The sequence below is a fragment of the Rhinopithecus roxellana genome, chromosome 14, assembly GCF_007565055.1.
Source record: "Rhinopithecus roxellana isolate Shanxi Qingling chromosome 14, ASM756505v1, whole genome shotgun sequence".
NCBI classification, from domain to species: Eukaryota; Metazoa; Chordata; class Mammalia; order Primates; family Cercopithecidae; genus Rhinopithecus; species Rhinopithecus roxellana.
The window spans coordinates 19101514-19121715 of NC_044562.1; the positions used below are offsets into that span (position 1 = coordinate 19101514).

At 42.3% G+C, this 20202-nt stretch overlaps 1 protein-coding gene across 3 annotated transcripts in view; it reads left to right on the forward strand.

Annotated features, from left to right (window-relative positions):
- The first annotated feature begins 721 nt into the window (after nucleotides 1-721).
- Nucleotides 722-20202, forward strand: part of SP110 (SP110 nuclear body protein) — a 38365-nt gene continuing 18884 nt past the window's right edge. The window contains exons 1-11 of one of the 3 annotated variants that reach the window (XM_030917136.1): nucleotides 735-861; nucleotides 1064-1181; nucleotides 3790-3937; nucleotides 5588-5756; nucleotides 7670-7936; nucleotides 8268-8351; nucleotides 9145-9228; nucleotides 10694-10771; nucleotides 12657-12725; nucleotides 18318-18467; nucleotides 20098-20178. In XM_030917136.1, the coding sequence (XP_030772996.1) occupies nucleotides 3791-3937; nucleotides 5588-5756; nucleotides 7670-7936; nucleotides 8268-8351; nucleotides 9145-9228; nucleotides 10694-10771; nucleotides 12657-12725; nucleotides 18318-18467; nucleotides 20098-20178 (1129 nt within the window). In that variant the 5' untranslated portion in view covers nucleotides 735-861; nucleotides 1064-1181; nucleotide 3790. Of the gene's footprint in view, nucleotides 862-1063; nucleotides 1182-3789; nucleotides 3938-5587; nucleotides 5757-7669; nucleotides 7937-8267; nucleotides 8352-9144; nucleotides 9229-10693; nucleotides 10772-12656; nucleotides 12726-18317; nucleotides 18468-20097; nucleotides 20179-20202 lie in introns of all 3 variants that reach the window. The other 2 variants (XM_010370757.2, XM_010370758.2) reach the window with 2 other exon arrangements.

Consider the following 20202-nt stretch of genomic DNA (forward strand, 5'->3'; position numbering starts at 1 on the left):
TGAGCCACTGTGCCTGGCCAAAAGTTAAGGATTTTTCATAGGCCCCACATGTCAATGTATATTAGGGATCTTTAAAAGGGGCATGAGAAGGAGTGTCCCTGCCAGCCCTTGAGTTGTTGCTCTGGAATCAGCAGGCCCCAGTTCTGCTTCAGACTCCTGGCTCCCAACTACCTGCCCAGCTCTCAGCCATTTTTCTGCCTGGAGGTCTGCCTGCCTCTGCACAATTCCAGTTCATGTGCAGGTTCCCTTGCATTTCAATTTCTTCATGTAATAATCTTATCCTGACAAATTCTAGGCATTTCTGGCACATTCTCTTTTTTGTGTGTGTTGTTAATTTGATGATACACTGGATAAATTCCAGTGAATTTATTCAGTTACATAAACATCATCACAATCCAATTTGAGAACATTTTCATCAACCTAAAATGTACAGAATGAGGACAAGTCATGGGAAAATAGATGTGGGTAGGGAAGCAGTTGGACGCTGGGTTCCCCGTTCCCACTGCCGCTGGGGCCGGACCCCTATGCCTCCTCCTCCCATACGCCTGTCTCTGGGCTGATCCCAACTGGCAGCACGCCCTCCCCCAAACCCCAACTGCCAAGACGTCCTGGGAGCCTCACAAGCGCCCATGAGGAGGTGGAGAGAGCCTGCAGGCACTGACCTGCCTTCAGCTTCCTGCTTGGCAAACTCCGAAAACTTTCACTTTTCTTTTCTCTGAAGCCCGGCCCCTTACTGCGTTTGTCAAAGCACGGACTTCCTGTTTTGCCTGCTACCATCTCCCTGTAACTCTCCCAATCTTCGAGGAGTGATCCCCGGCCCAGCCCCTGGAAAGAGGCAGGAACGACAAACTCAAAGTCCAGGTGAGTTTCTGTCTTTGCTGCTTTATTCTTCGCCCTTGGCGACTGCAGCTCTTAGAGTTAACTTCCCGGCAGCAGCTGCAGGGTGGAGTTCACCTATTTAAACTCCGAGGCTCTGTCAGAGCTCAAGCACGTGGTACTTATTAGGAGACTGTTAAAAGGGGGCACATGGAGGGAACACTGACACCTCTTTTTTTCGCCATAGAGTCCAGCCTGTTACTGTGAATGGAACCGAGATTTGCCCTCTACCCTCACCTAAGCTCTGATCCTACACTGCCGGCAATAGGCGGCTCATCTGTTATCCATTGTGTAAATGACTAGAGGTATTTGGGAAGCTGGTGGAAAAGAAAAAAAATGAGAGTACATTTAATTTCCTCTCTAGTATATCGTGAACTTTTTACATATTTTCTCTAAACACACTCATGATTATTTCCTTGAAATAAATTATTAGAAGTGGAAATTCAAGAAAGCACATGTTTCAGGGCATTTGAAATTCTGTTTACCAATTCAGCCTCCGGAACATTTGGACCTGTCGACCTTCCTCACAGTGTCTGAGATTATTGCTATTATTTTCTATCTTGGTCAATTTGATAGACAAATATGTTATCAAATTGTCTTCATTTACGCTTTGTTTGTTTGTTGTCGTTGTTTTGAGACAGAGTCTCGCTCCATTGCCCAGGCTGGAGTGCAATGGCACCATCTCAGATCACTGCAACCTCCGCCTCCCAGGTTCAACCTCCTGCCTCAGCCTCCTGAGTAGCTGGGACTACAGGTGTGCACCACCCCGCCCAGCTAATTTTTGTATTTTTAGTAGAGACGGGGTTTCACCATGTTGGCCAGGCTGGTCTCGAACTCCTGACCTCAGGTGATCCTCCCACCTCGACCTCCCAAAATGCTGGGATTACAGGCATGAGCTACCATGCCTAGCCTTCTTTTATACTTTCTACCAGCTAGTTAATATGCTTATCGTATATTCGTTGCACATTTGGCTTATTCTTTTATCACTCTTTGTTCATGTATTTTGCTTTTTTATTTTCTAGTTGGATGTTTGTCTTTTGCTTATTCGTTTGCAAAATCTCTTTACATAATAAAAATCTGAACAGTCATATATGAGATATAGTGTCTTGCATAGAGAGAAACAGGATTTTAGAGTCAGACAAGCTCTGCTTTGCCACTGAATACCTTGTGTGACTTACTAAACCTCTCTGTGCCTCCCTTTCATCTTTGGGACTCATGACAGATGAAGAATGAGGAAGCTCCAGACTTCCTGTTCTGAGCGCTGCTGTATAATGAATTGTTCTAAAAGGAGCCCCCAAGACCCGTTCCTCTTCTTAGTATATGTTTATTCTGACTTTCTCTGACTTTGCACTGATCTTTGCACTATCTCCTTCCCCTAGGCATATTGTGGATAGTAGATTTCTCTCCTATCTGTTCTCTATCTTCCAAGACTTCTTCACCACCACAGATTCTCAATGGCATCTTTTCTTGTTTTCCAGTGCTATTGCAGATTATTCTTTTCATGAGTAATTTTTTCTGCCAAGTTAAAAAAATTGGGGAATGAGGAGAAAGAGACTATGGTGCTTAATCCGCCACTGGGATTAAATCCCTGGAAACAGTTGTTAATTACAATTTAGTTTTCTGTTCAACACAAAATGAAGTTGGAAAAATGGAGTCCATGTTTGTTCTGCTTGTTAAAAACCCTCAAGTTGATTGAATGTTTTGTTAGTGCTTTTCCTTTTCTTGACAATTTGTCAAGAATGTCATTTATAAATTTTCTTCCCATTATAACTTACTGATATCTCCTCATGGTCCATAAATGGCCAATCTTTAATAAATGCTGCATGGGCATGGGAAAAGACACATGTCTGAGATATGAAATGGTGGCACTGAACATGTCAGTTAAGTCACTTTTACTAAGTATGCCTTTCTCAGCCCTTATGCTTTTATTTACGCTTGGCCCATTTGCGTTGAAGATTGGGGGTGGTTTATTAAAGTTTCTAAATATTATCAGGTTTCCAGCCAGACTCTACCCATTTTAGGGTGGTCCCTGTTGCATGAGCATTGCTAGTTAATGGCTTCAGCTGCAGCCCAGGTCATCTTGTTTAACCCAGATCAATGTGGCCATAGAACACATAGTTAGGACTCTAAGCCTGGAATCAGGATTTGCTCCCAGCTCTTTCACTCTCGGGTTGTGCAACACTGGGGCAAGTTATTAAAGCTTTCTATGTCTCAGTGTCCTCAACAGTGTAAACAGGTGCAGTCATAGGAGCCATCTCACAAGAGTTTTATGAAGATCAAATAAGTTACTGCATATGAAACCCTTAGAACAAAGTCTGGCACACAGGAAACACTCTATAAATATTAGCTACTTTTAATATCTTCCTTATGTTTACCTGCAGCGCCTTGGGATTCTGTCATTATGTTTTCAGTCACTCTCAGCCTCCATTGTTGCTGGGAATTGTCATTGTTTCCTATACCCATGAGCCTTTTAGGCAGACATTGCTTTACAGGTATAAGGATGCCTTTGGGACCAGAATGCCTACCTTTAGATCTGCCCATTTAATGCAGAGAGAAGCTCCCTGCATTGCTCAAGGTCTTTATTTCTTTTTTTTTTTTAGATGGAGTCTCGCTCTGTCACCCAGGCTGGAGTGCAGTGGCACAATCTTGGCTCACTGCAACCTCTACCTCCCGGATTCAAGCGATTCTCCTGCATCAGCCTCCCAAGTAGCTGGGACTACAGGCGCACGCCACCACTCCCAGTTAATTTTTGTATTTTTAGTAGAGACAGGCTTCACCATGTTGGCTAGGATGGTCTCCATCTCTTGACTTCAGGTGATCCGCCCACCTCAGCCTCCCAAAGTGCTGGGATTACAGGCGTGAGCCACCACGCCCAGCCTTTGCTTCTATTTTTTATCATGCCTCTTTCCATAGGATGTTCACCATGACAAGAGCCATGGAAGAGGCTCTTTTTCAGCACTTCATGCACCAGAAGCTGGGGATCGCCTATGCCATACACAAGCCATTTCCCTTCTTTGAAGGCCTCCTAGACAACTCCATCATCACTAAGACAATGTACATGGTGAGTCATGTTGAACCCTTCCATGGCAGCCCAGCCCCCGCCAAGTATGCCTGATTATTAAGGTCTCAAACCACAAACCACCAGGGCTTCCAGAGTTTGGAAGGCCCAGCCCAGGCATGTTCATTATCACAGAAGGTGGGGGTGGTTAGGAGAGAGGGTGTCATAGGGGCTATATTGGTTTCTAGGGTGTCATTGCTGTAACAATGACTACAAACTAGGTAGCTTAAAACAACAGAAATATATTCTCTCAGTTGTGGAGGCCAGAAGTCCAAAATCAAGGTGTTGACAGGGTTGATTCCTTCTGGAGGCCCTAAGGAGAATCCGATCCCTGCCTGTCTCCTAGCTTCTGGTGGCTGCTGGCAATCCTTGGTGTTCCTTGCCTTGTAGACGCATCACTCTAATCTGTTTTCATCTCTACATCACCTCTCTTTTGAGTCTTCAAAGTAATCTTCTGAGGACACTTGGATTTAGGGTCACCCTAATCAAAGATGATTTTATCTCAAAATCCTCAACTTACAAACTGCAAAGACACTTTTTCCAAGTAAGTTCTCATTCACAGATTCTGGATGGATATATCTTGGCTGAGAGGGGCACCATTCAAGTCACTACAGGCATCATTCCAATTTATAACAGCTTATATTGCTCACAGTGCATTCTGATGTGAGACAGGCAGGCACTGGAAGATATGCTATGTGGGCAAAGTGGACCTATTTTTATACAATTTTGGTTTTTAAAAGCATTTATTGAGCCCTAGACTCGGGGAAGTGCCAGCAATCTTTCCTAGTCTCAGTCTGGTTGGCCCCAACTCCCTCTTCAGATCACAGCCCAGAGAGCGCTCCTCAGAGGCATCTCCTTGGCCCACTCATCTCATTAAGACCTCTTAGTTACTGAGTTCCATAGCAATCCATGCTTTCCCTCCGTAACACTACTCTCCATTGTAAATGGGTATTTGTGTTTATTAATGCTCATCTTCTCCACCTGACAGTGCCTACCCCGCCCCCCAAATATAGGCAGCTCCATGTTGGTCTTATTCAGTCCTGTGTACCCAAAGACTTGCTGACTGAGCCTAGTAGATGTTCAATAAGTATTTGCAATCAGTTCTCTCTTGCCATATTTCTCCTTTTGTCCATCCTCTCAGCAAGGAAAATTCTCAGGGAGACTTCTCTGTGGCTGGAATCTATTTGGGTCATTTCAAGTTTGAAAGACACAGAGAGAGACTGAGCAGAGGCTAACAAGCAACCAGCAGAATTGCCTCTGTGACCATCACTAGAACCACTGCTGAAGTATCCTGCCCAGAGCATTAAAGAGTCAATTACATGGCAGCATCCTTTAACTCCACTTTCCTTCCTTCAAATTTCTCTCTCGTCTCAAATGTGCCTGAAAGTTGGATTCAGAATATAGACTTACCTTAAGAAAGCTAAATTATTTATTTTTGTTGATAGTCATCCAAATATGTGTAAAGTTTCAAAAATAAGCATGGTAAAACTGTGACCGCTCTACCTTAGAGAATGTGACTATGACTATATATTTTATGTTAAATTTCTTCTTAAAAGAGTAAGGTAGCTTTCTTAAAACTTAGAAAATCATAAATGTATAACTTCCCATTCGATTTTATAGTCATTTATAAAAACCTTCACTCCATTTTTTAAGGAATCTCTGGAAGCCTGTAGAAATTTGGTCCCTGTATCCAGAGTGGTGCACAACATTCTCACCCAACTGGAGAGGACTTTTAACCTGTCTCTTCTGGTGACATTGTTCAGTCAAATTAACCTGCATGAATATCCCAATCTGGTGACGATTTACAGAAGCTTCAAACGTGGTAATGAGATTTCTCAAGTCCTTTTTGCATTTAAAAAGTTGCTATGGTAAAAGTCAGGGTTTACTTCGAGCCCTGTGGAATATGCATATTAATCCCCCACTTTCTCTCTGGGGAGGAATGGATCATATTCTCTCATTGGTACAGCTGCAGGAGCAGCCCCTTGCTAAAGCTGATTCCAGCTCTCTAAAATGAATTTCTAGAGGACATAAACATTTCTTATGTGTGCTATGAATTTGGAAAAAATCATAGAATTTGGCATACTGGACAATCTATAGGGAATGCATAAAGTGACAGAAGTGCAAAGTTACAGAGATCAGGTCTGGTGGAAGGACAAGGAGAGTCAGGGAGGAAAAAAAATGAGTAAGGATGGATAATACTAAGTATCTTTTTATGGTGCATTATCACAAACACTTTGTTTGATTATCTCATGTCATCTTTAAAACAACCCTTTGAAGTCATTTTTATCCCCATTTGACTGACAGAGAAATTAAAGCCCAGAGGTAATTTTCCCACAATTACTTGTCGGTTAAGCAGCAGAGCAAGAGTCCTACTTGGGTCTCCCAATACCAGGGCCCAAGATTTTAACCACTAGTCCAGACAGGGACAGCTGGAAGGCAGATTGTAAAGCTAGAGAAGGGAAGAAAAGTAGCTACAGAGAAAGGGAGGGAACCGCAGATGTAGCCGCAGAAAGAGAGGGTCTGAGAAAGAATGGAGCATGAAGTACATGGAGAAAGAAAAGAGATTGGATAAATAAAGGAGCAGGAAAAAGAACAGTGGCAGAGCTGGGAAGAAAGCAACCAGGGAAAGAGAACAGGCAGTAAAGTCATTTTAGGTTGGAAGTAAAACACTGGCCAAATCATATGTTCACTTACTTCAGAACAACAAGCGAAGGACCACCAGCTCACATTGGATTGTGATATTTTCATTAGTGGAATCACCATTGTTGACAGTTCCTCCTTTGCTCTCTGACACTTCACTATCAAAAGGCTTCCCCCAAAAGGGGGAGATGATTTCTTGAGCTAAAGGGACGTGAAAGGGGCAAGTCCACCTCCAGGTAGGGCCCACTGTCCTGGCAGTATACGGACAGCATTAGGAGAGGCATGGCCTTAAAGGCTGTGCTAAGAACACCTGAAAGCCATGGAGACCCACACACTGATGTGCCCCTAACCTGGCTGAGCCTCAGTCATCTTCCAGGATCTTCAACTTGATGATTTTGTTCTGGATCCCTTTCCAAAATTTGAAGTTCCTTTCCTTTTTCCATTCACTGGTTGAGACCATTTTACTTCTGAAATAAATTATGGAGAAGAATCTTAAGAGAAACCCAGCACTAGCCATGCAAGGGAATAGCATGTGGAAAGCCAAGGGTCTGGGGTATTGTGGATGGGAAAGAAAGCTGGGTGTGACCAGATCACAGGGTACAATAGAAGCCACAGAAGCTGACTCTGCAGAAATGAGCAGAAACCAGAATATAAATGTCCTAATACACCTTGCTGAGGAATTTTTGTTTTCTCTTATTTGCTTTGGGGAAGTGTGATCTGTTTATTTATTACAACAGAGACCTCTTTTAAAACTATAGCATGTTCATTATTGACTAAATTATATGACACCAAGATTAAAGAAAATTAAATCCCTGGGTACAAACCCAAACTCAACTTTTCTGTATGAAATCATTTTGGTATTAGATCGGGGCTTAGATGCAGTTATTGTGGCACTCAATGCCCAAACCAGATAAATAAAATAAAAAGGGGCCACAAATGGATAATGATGACAATGAATCAGTTCTCTGCACCTGGGGATGAACAATGAATAACTCCATGGCCCCATCCTATTGGAAGGCATGTATTAAGAAATCCCCTTCCCCAAGTAATTCTGAGTCTCCAGGGTACTGATGTGTGTCTCTTCACCAATCCCAGTTGGTGCTTCCTATGAACGGCAGAGTGGAGACACACCAATCCTAATTGAAGCCCCAACTGGCCTAGCAGAAGGAAGCTCCCTCCATACCCCACTGGCGCTGCCCCCACCACAACCCCCTCAACCAAGCTCTTCACCCTGTGCGCCAAGAGTTAGTGAGCCTGGAACATCCTCGCAGCAAAGCGATGAGATCCTGAGTGAGTCGCCCAGCCCATCTGACCCTGTCCTGCCTCTCCCTGGACTCATCCAGGAAGGAAGAAGCACTCCAGGTGAGAAGCAGATCCCATCCAACACCCGTATATCCTCAGTCTAAGGTGCCTGTGCCATGTTGCCTCCAATCAGCAGCGTCTTGACTTTTATTGTCCTAGTTCTTCTCTTGCACCCACCTTGCCCATACATGACCCTTTTCAAGAGGGACTATGAGCACTGCCGGGGAGTGGGTAAGACCTAGAGTCTAGAACATCTGCTTCCCACACCTGGGACATTCCAACCCACTGCCCTTGTGCCTGATGCTCTATCTGTTCCAGGCACTTTTAACATTCATTCTCCTCCCTGATATCCAGTCCCTGTAATCTGTAATAATTTCCTTTCCTCCTTCAGTGACCAATGATGAGTTAACATCCAAAATGAATGAGGAAGAAGACTCAGAAGAGATGCCCAGCCTCCTCACTAGCACTGTGCCAGGTAATACCAACTGGGGCTGATACAGCTTAGCTCAAGGTGGCTGTGAAGGGAGAACATGCATCTGCCAACCAAGAGGCTATGGTGGGAACAATGGGAAAAGGAACTGGGCGTGACAAAGGAAAAGAAACAGAAGGGGCCAATTCACCAATGCAGTAATGCAAAACAAACCAACAACCAAAACACCATTCTGAATTGACAAGTAACCTGTGTAACACTCACACTAGTGACCCTTAGCTGATTCCTCACCCCCACCTGATTATGGGGGCCTTTGAATTTCAACATTCTTCATTTTTATATGGTTTGGATTCTAAGAGCAGTGATCAAAATTACTAGAAAAGATGATAAAATGTCTACAGGTCTGCTAGACCTGATATTTAGCTTCTAAAATTGTATCACTTGCCCTCCCCAAACCATTGTCATAATGGAGTTTGATTACATTAAATATAAGAATGGTATGATATTGGGCATTGTCAAAAATGATATCATGGATCCCGAGCTCTCCAGTACTGAGAAGAGGGCTCCTCTTTGATCCAAATAATATTTCATCCACTCCTCTAATACCTACCATCCAAAAAGGTTAACATAATCAGGAAGCTAACAGCAATGGAAGAACAAGTGGCTAATTGAGAGTGAATGGTTGCTTACTTTCCCACTCCATCCCATCCTTCCCCAGGCCTTGGTTGCTCAGTTACCCTGTCATTTTTACTTGTTGGAATAGAGCATTCTCTTTCCTCCTCATTCTGGTCCCTGCTTGCTGTTCCTGAGATCTGAAACTTTTTCTTCCTCCGTTCAGTGGCCAGTGACAACCTGATCCCCCACATAAAAGATAAAGAAGACCCCCAACAGATGCCCCACTCTCCCTTGGGCTCTATGCCAGGTAATCTTGGTTTAGTCAACCTAAAAGCTTGCCTTTGTTTCTGTGTCTACCGAGAGGAAAGGCCATTCAGATCTTCTAGGGAGGGGGCTCTCCTCCTGCCTCTCAACAGCAATCTTGGCCCAGCTTCCAGTTTACCCAGCACTGGGGAGCTTGAACAGGCAGGAGATCTGACCTCTGAATGGATACAGAGTCCCTGGGGGAGGGCAAAGGGGGCAAGTCTGGAAAAGGTAGACTTGGATAGGGCCACAGATGATGACGGACAGAGCCCCACCAGTACCTGTAGGCTTGGACTCCAAATGCCACAAAGCACCTGAAAGGGAAATATTCACCTGCCACAACGGGTTGTGGCAGGAACCCCAGGAGAAAGCACAGGGAACTGAGTCAGGCTGGACTGTTTGACGGAGCCACTCTTCTGAGACCACTTCAATAAAGTAGGGCTCAAAACTGCTCTGTCAAAATGCAAAGCAAATGAATAAAAACACTATTTGGCCCTAATAGTGAACTGGTGCAGTAGACATGGATGGTCCTCCTTCCAAGCCCCAACCTAATGGTGGGGAATCTTCACTTTCACCCCTGGTCATTTCTATATCATTTGGAGTTTAAGAGTTGATATTACTAATATAATTTGAAAGGTAATAAATTATTCCAAAGGTCTAATGACTGCTTGCCACCTGCCTCAGTCACCTATTCCTACGCAGGCCAGCATTTGAGACCAATCTCATAGCAGTGTGTAAAGAAAAAGGTGACAGCTTTACGTGAGATGGGCCTTTATTTGTAATGGCTTCAAGTCCTCTGTCTTTCTTTGTGCAGCAAAAACTAGCAGAGCTTTATATATCTTTGCTGTTAACAGGTGCTAGCAAGCACAAGCTTGCTCCTGCTTTCTTCAAACAATCCTTGTATACAGAAATATATAAGGCACTGAGCCTTCTTTGCTATTTCTCCAAGTAAAATAACCACAGATAGAGCAGTTAAAGAATATCCATACATAGACATCAAAGCAATAAGATGTATTTTTCATACAGCAAAGACATTCTCCTCCATCGTGGACATCAGATTTCAATGTCACCACTTTCCGCTCTCAGCTTCATTCCTTGAGCAAGGGCTGCTGGGAGCAGCAACTATGTGACTAGAGTCATGATACCCAGCACAGTTTATTTCTGCAATTTCCATTCATTGTACCCTCTTCACTCACTTCTCTTCCATCCATAAGATAATCTCTCTAAAAGGATCAGACTGAGCCTCTGCTGTGGGGCAGTTGTGCCCTAGTTCCCTGTGATGGTCACACAGGTAACAATAACCACAAGCTAGTAAAAATCAAGACAGAGCCAGGGAATTCTTAGGGCTAGCAGATTCCCAGCCCTGGGCTGCATGTACTTTCTACTTTTCTAGTTCTTCCATTGACTTCCCTCAGCACTTTCTCTTCACTGGATCTGAGCTCTGAAGTGACTTATATTTCTTTTGTTAGAGATAAGAGATGATTCTCCAGAACCAAATGACCCAGAAAAGCCCCAGGAGGTGTCCAGCACACCTTCAAACAAGAAAGGTAAGGAAAGCATTTCTCCTGTAGAGGTCAGAAGGGTGAATTCAGAGTTGCTTTCTGTTTTTCTGACTGCGTCTTATCAAGAGCATCACTATGTGACCACAGTCCTGATGCCACAGTTTGTTTCTGCTATTTCCATTCACTGAATCTTCCAGAAAGGCCTTTATGAAAATTATCAGGAAACCAGAAGGCATTTGGGGATATTGAAATATGCCATTGGAATTGCCTTTTCTGAAAAAAATCAATCTCCTATATTCACAACTTCTTAGAGTATTAATTGCACTTCCGTCTTTAACTGAAAGTTGGTTCCCCAGAGAGGAACCCACTTCCTCTTAAGACACGGCTGGGCATTCTCTGCCATCCATCACTCACACCTTATGGTGAGAGGCAGGTTAGATGTCCATCCTTTGCTGCCTACTGACCCCATCCAGCCCCTTCCTCCCTGATCCTCTCCTTTGAGGCTTAACCATTCAATTAAAATGTTTGCTCACTCATCATCAATATCATCCAATAATTTCCCCAATAATCCTTTCAAAGGCTGTTTTTCTGTCATTTCAAGTCGCAGCATCATCCTAGATGCCTTCAGGGTACACATGGATAACAGACAACTCTGTTATCCAATACTCTGGACGCTCAAATACTTCATCGTCTCATTTTCCATGACTTTTTCCTCCACCAATTCTTGGCCTCCCATACCCAAAGGCAACCTATAGACCCTATCATCATTCAAACCCGGCTCGATTTCCCAACAGTTAATTCCAGAATTCCTTTTTTGATACCTATCCTTGAGCTTTTCTCCTTCTATAGCTATCATTCAACCTCTGATCACTCTTTTTCCCAGCCCAATTCTAACAAACAAACAAAAAAAAGAATCAAAAATATGTTTTTCTGTTCTTATTTATTTATTGTTTCCTCTGAAGTTGTCCTTCAACCTCATTTGGATCACCAGTCCACTGGCCTTTCCTCCTTCCAAGCCATCTGCTTTTCTTTGCTGCCCAGCTTTTTAACATTGACACTAATTCACAGTCCAAGAGTCATCATTTCAGTAATCTATTGCCATTATTTTAAATCTGCCTTTCCTCTCTGCCTTTTCCTGGAACTCTCTGGCAAGTCTTGGAAGACCCTACTTACCTACTTCCTGTACACTGCATCTGAAAGCCAGCAGCGCTGGAGAGAGTTCCACAGCAGGGCAGAGTACACTCACTGGTCTTCATGGTTCCAGCACAAATCATCTCTCCTTACTGTGTGACAATGCTACTTCCTGCAATAATCCTTTCAAACCTCAAGCTCTATTTTTCAAACCTCTGACCCCCTCACCTCCTGCTTTTTGCTCAATCAATGACTTTCCCTCCTGCACCATAAGCAGATATCATATGAGAATCCCCTTATTTGTGCTGCTAGCCCTACAAACCCTAACTATATCTGTCTTCCTCCTCTCTGAGTTCCCTCCTTCTCTTCTAAGACAATCCTTCCACCTCATCTTCTAGTATCCATGATCCCTTCTCTCTCAAGTATTCCTTACAGCAGTATCTCTCACACAAGAATCTGCATTCAGACAATAATTACATGTATCATAGCTCATTTAAAAATGCTTTTTCTTGATTCTCATCTCACTTCAACTACTTCCATAGCTCTCTCCTTCATTTCACAACCAAACTTCTAGAAGTGAGTTACCTAAACTCCCTGTCTCCATTTCTTCATTTCTCCTTTTCCTCTGTCATTTTAGAGTCCGCCTTCCCCTATTATTCCCTGAAGTAGCATCACCTAAGGTCACCAGTGACCTCCTAGCAATGTGGTTGGAAGGCCAAAAGTAAAAGCTGAATATCACTGACATATAAGATTGGGAGACCAATGTTTGTAACTATAAAACATTATCCTTTCTTTTTAGGAAAGAAAAGAAAAAGATGTGTCTGGTCAACTCCAAAAAAGAGACATAAGAAAAAAAGCCTCCCAAGAAGTAAGATGAGAGTGCAAGAGAAAGCTGAAGGCTGGAAACAGCTCATGCAGGGCTTACAGGTCAAGCTGTGGAGGGTTGAATTTTATTCTAAATGCAATGGGAAGCCATTGAAGAGATTTAGTCAGTGAAGTGACACAATCCAAGCTCAATTTTGCTACAGTGTAAAGAATGAGTTGGAGCTGGGAAAGAATGGAGACAGGACAGCCATTTTGGGGCAGATGCCGTGAGAGTTCTTAGTGGCTTGGATTCAGATCTGACAGTGGAGATGCAGAAAAGAGTGCCAATTCAAGATCAGTTTTGCAGGTATTGTTGACAGGATTTGACATATTAGCTACAGATGAGAAAGAGAGAAAAATCAAGGCCCATTCTTCAGTTTCTGGCTTAAATGAGTAAGTGCTAATTCCCATTGCTGAGGGAAGATGTAAATATATTGGGAGGATAACTGTTAGAGTTCAATTTTTGACCTGTTCCTTTAGAGGTTTCTGCTGGCCATCTGCGCAGCTGTGCATAGATGTGTTTTGTCAAGAACTGTAACGGGTCTGAGATGTTACTCCACTTGCATTGGTATATCCATGTATATATATATATATGAGTGCTGCAGGAACACAAGGTATTTGGGTCAGGGAAAATAATTCTTTACTGATATTCACAACCAGCTCATCAGCCAGAGCAACACTGCAGTGTCTGTCTCCCATACACAAACCAAAAGGCAATGCTAAAGGAGCTAATGGAATCTTTCTATTCAAAATAGACTATAACTCATATATAAGGGATGTCGAAATGATGGATTTTCGGTTTAGATACATGAGAGGGACAGCCATCATCCTCTCCTCCTGAAAGGAGAAGAAAAAGCTTTGCTGCTTTGAGATAAAATGGAAAAGATCCTGATTCCCAAGGTCCCCATCCTAACCTTTGGAATTTAAATGCATCTTTCCAAAGGCCAGAGAAACTCCAGGTGTTGCTGACTTTTACGACCTAAAGATGTCTCCAAGTTCTGGGCTTTATCCCTTGTGATATATAGATGTGTAGGGAAAGACCACTCCAGTTTTCCTGGTACTTTAGGATTTAACCTAGGAAGCTAGTCCTGGGTGAACCCATTTGGACATCTCAGGAAATAAGAGAAGTTGTATTATCCCTTTAGATCAGAGCAATTAACTAGAAAAAGAGCTATAGCTCTAATTCTCATGGTATGTGAAGAGTACAATGTTTCTGGGGAAGTGAAAGCAAGTATCTCCTATATTTATATTGTATATATTTCCATGTCTCGGGGGCTAGGGCTTTTTACAGGAACACTGAGAAATCAGGAAGTTATATTGCCCACAATTTGGCACTCATTGAAAAAGTCTGGTCCATATATATATGAGTATATATATATATATTTTTATATATATTTACATATATATATCTGGACCAGATATGTATATACATATAAATATATATATTTTTATATATGTTATCAGTAAAATAAAGGTATTCTGATCTATGGGAGAAGAAGAGAGAACCACAGACCTAGCCCTGCTCTCAGAAGTCCCAGTGGAAGAGGAATCTAGCAAGGCAGACTGAGGGAATGAGACCAGTGAAGACAGAGGAGCACCAAGAAAGAACATATTAGCAAGCCAAGAGGGAATGGTTGACTATACTGAGAGACTAAGATAAATTCAGAGAAGAGGGCCTTGAGTTTGAAAGAGGGCCTTGAGTTCCAGAAAGAATCACTGGAAAATTTAAGAAAAATTTTGGTGATGGAGGCAGGAGCCAGTTGTATGGGGAGGATAATGAATGGGAGGTGATAACGTATGTAGACAACTCTAGCTATAAAGGGAAACAAAGCAATAGATGGCAACCCAAGCCAGTGGCTTAAAGCTCCTTTTCCCTGACTTAGTTTACCCTTAGTATGATCCCAGTGTCCAAAATCACAGGGCTGGTGTCCTTTTAAGATAATTTACAGAAATGATTCCATTCTATGAAAAGTAAGTGACCTTCCTGGGCAGAAAGGAGAAACAAGCTGCTTTCTCCCCTGTTCTACTTATTAGTCAATGCCCTCTCACCATGTTGTGTGTGTTCTCTATGGGCCTCCTTGGTTTAGTGTAAACCGGTCAGGTTATTCAACTCACACTCCTGAGCTTTGTCAAACACTCTCACAACTTCAATTACCACCTTTACACTGATGGCTCCCAAGTCTACATCTTCAACTCAGGTTTGTCTTCAAGAAACACATAGCCAGCTGCACACTGGGTATCTTTGTTTGCAAGTCTCCCGTTGACACTACAGTCTCAATATACCTGAAATTAAATTCATCTTCTTCACCAAAAACCTAGTCTTCTAAGTACCATTCAGACATTTATTCAACAAATATGCAGTGAGCACTAACTGTATATACCCATTCTGAAAGCTGAAGATAGTTTTTATTTTAAAGAGAGAAAGCAAGAAAGTGAGCAAAAAAGAAAGGGGAAAGCTCATGGAGCTTATACATCCTGGCTGGGGGAGAGAAAGAATGTAAACTAGAAAGCACGTAAACAAGATAATTTCAAGTAGTGATGCAGGATGGAAGAAAATAATGGATAGGGTTACAATAGTCACTTGCAGTTTGGGGTGGGAGTCACTTTGGATTGGATAGTCCAGGCAGAGGGACTCAAAAGTGCAAAGAACCTGAGGCAGAGAGGAACGACCAGTGTTGTTGGCAATGATGAAGAAAGAAGGTGGTAGAAAGTGAAAAAGTAGACAAGAATCAGATTATGTAGGGTTTCACAGGCCCTTGGGAGCCTTTTGTAGTTTATTTAACTTGAAATGAGGAACCTAATCTACCCAGGCGCCAAGCAAAAACCTTGGATGACTATCCATGACTAACTGAACTGTATTAGCATATTGACAAGGTCTATTGGTTCACCCTCTTCTTTTCTACATTAAAATCTGATTAGTTTATTTCCATGCTTAAATCTTGTCCATGGTCTCCTATTGCCCTTAGGGTAGTGTTCACAATGTGATTGTTAAAGCTCTCTCCAGTCTAACCCATGCCTTACCCTCCAACTATTAATATATCTCTTTCCATTCAAAACTCCAGTCAACCACTCTGAACTTTCATTTCCTCCCATTTCATTTCTCTCCCCTTTGATCCTTGGCATGTGCTTTTCTTTTTGGATGCTATATTCTGAACCTATGCTACTCTCCATAAGTGTTTAGTTATCTCCTTTTCATCAGTGGTGTTGGCTTATGTCTATCTTAGGAATGCATATTCTGACCCCTAAATTAGCCAAGCTGATCCCACAGTTTCTACAGTACCCAGCACTGGCTCTTTTGGAAGATTCCAAATACTCTATTGTAATTACTTATATAATGTATCTCTTCTAGGCTAGATGGTAATGTCCTGGCACAAATGAGCTATTATTTTTTAAATGAAAAACAAATGAAAGAAACCATATTTTTTGTAACCCAAAATTTGAGTAATGATCTGACAAAGGATAGTTTATGAATTTATTATTGTGTTATGAAAAGGGGTCATAGACACTATGGGCACCACATGGTGTAGACACAGACTAAAGGTTATTGGAGGGAAATTTCCAATACAATTCTCCAAATTCTTATTATCCCACATTTAGGGCAGACATAGGTAGTCTGCACACCCCATGGCCAACAGCCCAGTACTAAGATGCCCACTGCCACAGTGCTCTACACATTATAGGATTAGGGAAACAGGGAATGTCTATGCAACCATGCAATTATGAACACTCCCTGGTCAGAGAAGAGACTTTGTTAGAGAGGGGAAACCTCTGGAGTCGGGGGATGGTGTCAGATGGTCAGTTCTGTTGAGGTAACTCTGACCTTGTGACACCTCTCTGCCAAGCTACTGAAGGGATGCCAGTCTCTTCCAGATTTGCCTTTCTTCATATGGTATTTAAATGAATTTTTTCAGGTTTTTTAAAGGAACCATTTTATTTTAAATGGGACCGATGATATGCTTTAAATTTTCTTTTTTCCAATTTTCCAATATTTTATTGGGGTAAAATACACATGACATAAAATTTATCATCTCAACCATTTTTAGGTGCCTAGTTCAATGGTATTAAAATACACTCGCAATGTTGTGCAACCATCACCAGCATCCATCTCCAGGACTCTTTTATCTTGTAAAACTAAAACCCTGTACCCATTAAACAACTCTCCATTCCTCCCTGCCCGCAGCCCAACAGAGATATTTTTAAGTCATATTATTTTACATTTAATTAATCAGCTTTATTTAAAAAAAAAACACACATAAAAAGATGTTTCAAAATTGTAAGATAAAAAAATACATAGTAGTGCTGAAAATATACATACAACACTCTCGTATTTTCTGTAAGTGTTCTCATCTCTGAACCACTCCTTTAGTTATGCAGGGAAAAAACCTAAACTTGACAATGAAAGGCAAGTTTTAGGCTCTATCAGGCTGCCCCACCCCTTCTGGATAAATTTTCAGTAATTTCCGTGTTTGAACTTCCCGCCAGCCCTGCGTCCCACGGGGCTTCCGCTTCCCCTCGTCTTAAGGGTTCACCCATGCCTTTTCCTCCGGAAGTGGCCTGTGGATATCACGGTACTTGCATGTGGGAGGCGTGGCTGCACAGTCTGTGTCCTTTCTAACCTGCAGAGAAACGTTCTTGTTCAACAGGACAGTGGTCATCCTTTGGAATCAGCTTCTAAAGTCAGCAGCCAGTGAAAATTGTGTTCTCTTTCCACAATGAAGCAAACTCACCTCTGCATCCTCTGGCATTGCACCTCCTCTGGGTCTCAGCCTCACCTTCCATCTCTCCCTCATGGTAGCCGCCTTCTTGGCAGGGTCCTTGCCTCTCAGGTTTTTCAGTACCTTGCACTTTGCCCACTGAAGGCACCTAGAAACTTTTGGAAATTTCCTGTACCATACACAGGCCCTGGGGAACCTGGAGAGGTGCTTTGTAAGACACTTCCTCTCCACCTAGACCAGACTGTGTGGCCACCTTGTGGTGCAGTCAACACAAATGAAAATCAGGAAATAAGCTCTAGGATTTCCGGAGATTTATCTAGTTGATTGCAACAGGTCATACCAGGAGTGAAAGCAGATGGTAATTTGGGGAGACAAAGAAAGGTACATGTAAGAAGAAGGATATAAGCCGGGCGTGGTGGCTCATGCCTGTAATCCCAGCACTTTGGGAGGCCAAGGTGGGCAAATCACGAGCTCAGGAGATCGAGACCATCCTGGCTAACATGGTGAAACCCCATCTCTACTCAAAACACAAAAAAATTAGCCGAGCGTGGTGGTGGGCACCTGTAGTCCCAGCTACTTGGGAGGCTGAGGCAGGAGAATGTCATGAACCTGGAAGGCGGAGCATGCTGTGAGCCAAGATTGCGCCACTGCACTCCAGCCTGGGTGACAGTGTGAGACTCTGTCTCAAAAAAAAAAAAAAAAAAAGAAGAAGAAGAAGGGTATAATCATAGAGAAATAGCAGGAGAAAAGTGAAGTACAGGAGTACAGAGATCTGAAAGGGTGGGAGTTGGGAGCATGAGAAAGGAAGTCACTGATTGGGACAGTAGGAGGCTCACTGAAGACCCCAATTTAAACTACTAACAAGTCATTGTTTGGTCCAGATGCAGCCTCACCTAGACATGGAATCCAAAAGAGGCTCAAAATGGTGGATCAGGTTCCTCAAAAGAAAGATGACTCAACTTGGAACTCCACGGTAGTGACAAGGGTCCAAAAGGCGAGAAATGAATGTGCCCGAAACTCCAGATCAGAAGGTAAGACTGATGATGGAATCTGCCATTTGAATGGCTCAATGTGGGAGGGTCTGTCCTGAAGCAGGTACAGGGTTAAGTAGATATGTAAAGTCAATAGAAAAAGGAAAAAGTACAGACAATGAGGATAGGATATGACAAGAGAGACAAAGAAAGCAAGCATCTCTTGCATCTGAAAAGTTTTTGTGGAAGAAACAGACGTGTTCACAGGGACAGCTGTGGCCTAGGGCAGCAGTTCTCAAATTTTTTGGTCTCAGGACTCCTTTATGCTCTCAAAAATTACTGAGGACCCTAAACAGCTTCTGTTCATGTTGTTTATATCTATCTACGTGTACCTTATTAGAAATTAAAACTAATAATTTTAAATATTAATTAATGTAAAAGTAACAATAATAAACCAATTGCCTGTTAATGTAAATAATGTTATTTTATGAAAAATAAATATATTTTCTAAAACAAAAAAATAGTGAAGAGTGACATCATTTTATGTTTGTGCAAATATCTTTGTGAGTGAGCTTTGTAAAAAGACAGCTGGATTCCTATAACTGTTTCTACACTCATTTGTAATATGTTGCCTTGATTGAAGGATAGAAAGAAAATCTGGTCTCACACAGATATCTAGTGTAAAAGGGTGAAGTAATTTAACAGTCTTTTGAGATATCTGTGGATGTTCATCTTTAATACTACACCAACACTCAACAAGTGATAGTTTCTTAAACATTAATTGTAATGTAAAATTTGAAACCATATCAATTAACTTCATACTCTGTTACAATAAAATACATTAATCCATCTTGCATTTTGAATGGACCTTCTACTAATGCAAGATTTCATAATAGTACAGCCGTTTGGAAAATGTACATTTGGAATTATACAATGAGCTTGTAACTCAATCACACAAGTGTTTTCTTGAGGCCACTGTGGTTCTTCAGGATGCAATAGAAATGCTTTATGTGTGCTCTTCAGGTTTTCACACAGAATATTAAGATGTAAGATATGTACTCAAGGGTAGAAATTTAATAAAATTAATAATTTTTACTGGCTTACCATGAACATTCTCAGGTGAATCTTGCTTTTATTTTTATTTTTATTTTTATTTTTTGGTACAGTGAGCAGGTGGCAATGAAGGATGTAGTGATTCCTGCTGAGGTTTGGGGACACTGCTTTGATGTGTCCTAAGGCACCAGCAGTTTTATCCACCGTTGCTCTTGCTCAATCTGTACAAAGGTTGAAATAGTGAAAAAGGCGGATAACATCTTATTATGAAAACAATTCTGACCTTGCAAATTTTCTGAAAAGGTTTGAAGGACCCTCTAGGGGCTCACAGACCTTACTTTGAGAGACTCTGGCCAAAGGGTTCAGATGGCTCTACCCCATTGTGGATGTCTTCATTGGTAGAGTAACCACTGCTAACCAATTGTGGTCTGCTCCTCCCCTGAGTGGCAGACAGGCACAGTGTCATGAGTGGCACCAAATCTCTTGGTAGATGCATTCTTAAGAGGGTAAGACCTGGAGCCTCCAGGACACTCAACTTCAAAGTGTGCAAGGGCCTTCCTGAGTGTCTGGGAGATTCTCCATGGAGCTTCCCAAGGAGCTTCCCAAGGGGCATTTACTAAGATCTTTTGTTTTCCAGAGATCACTGATGACACTTCAAAAATGAATGAAGGAAAGAGGTCCCAGAAGACGCCTAGCACACCATCAAGGGTCACACAAGGTAAAACTTGGAGATCACTAGTCT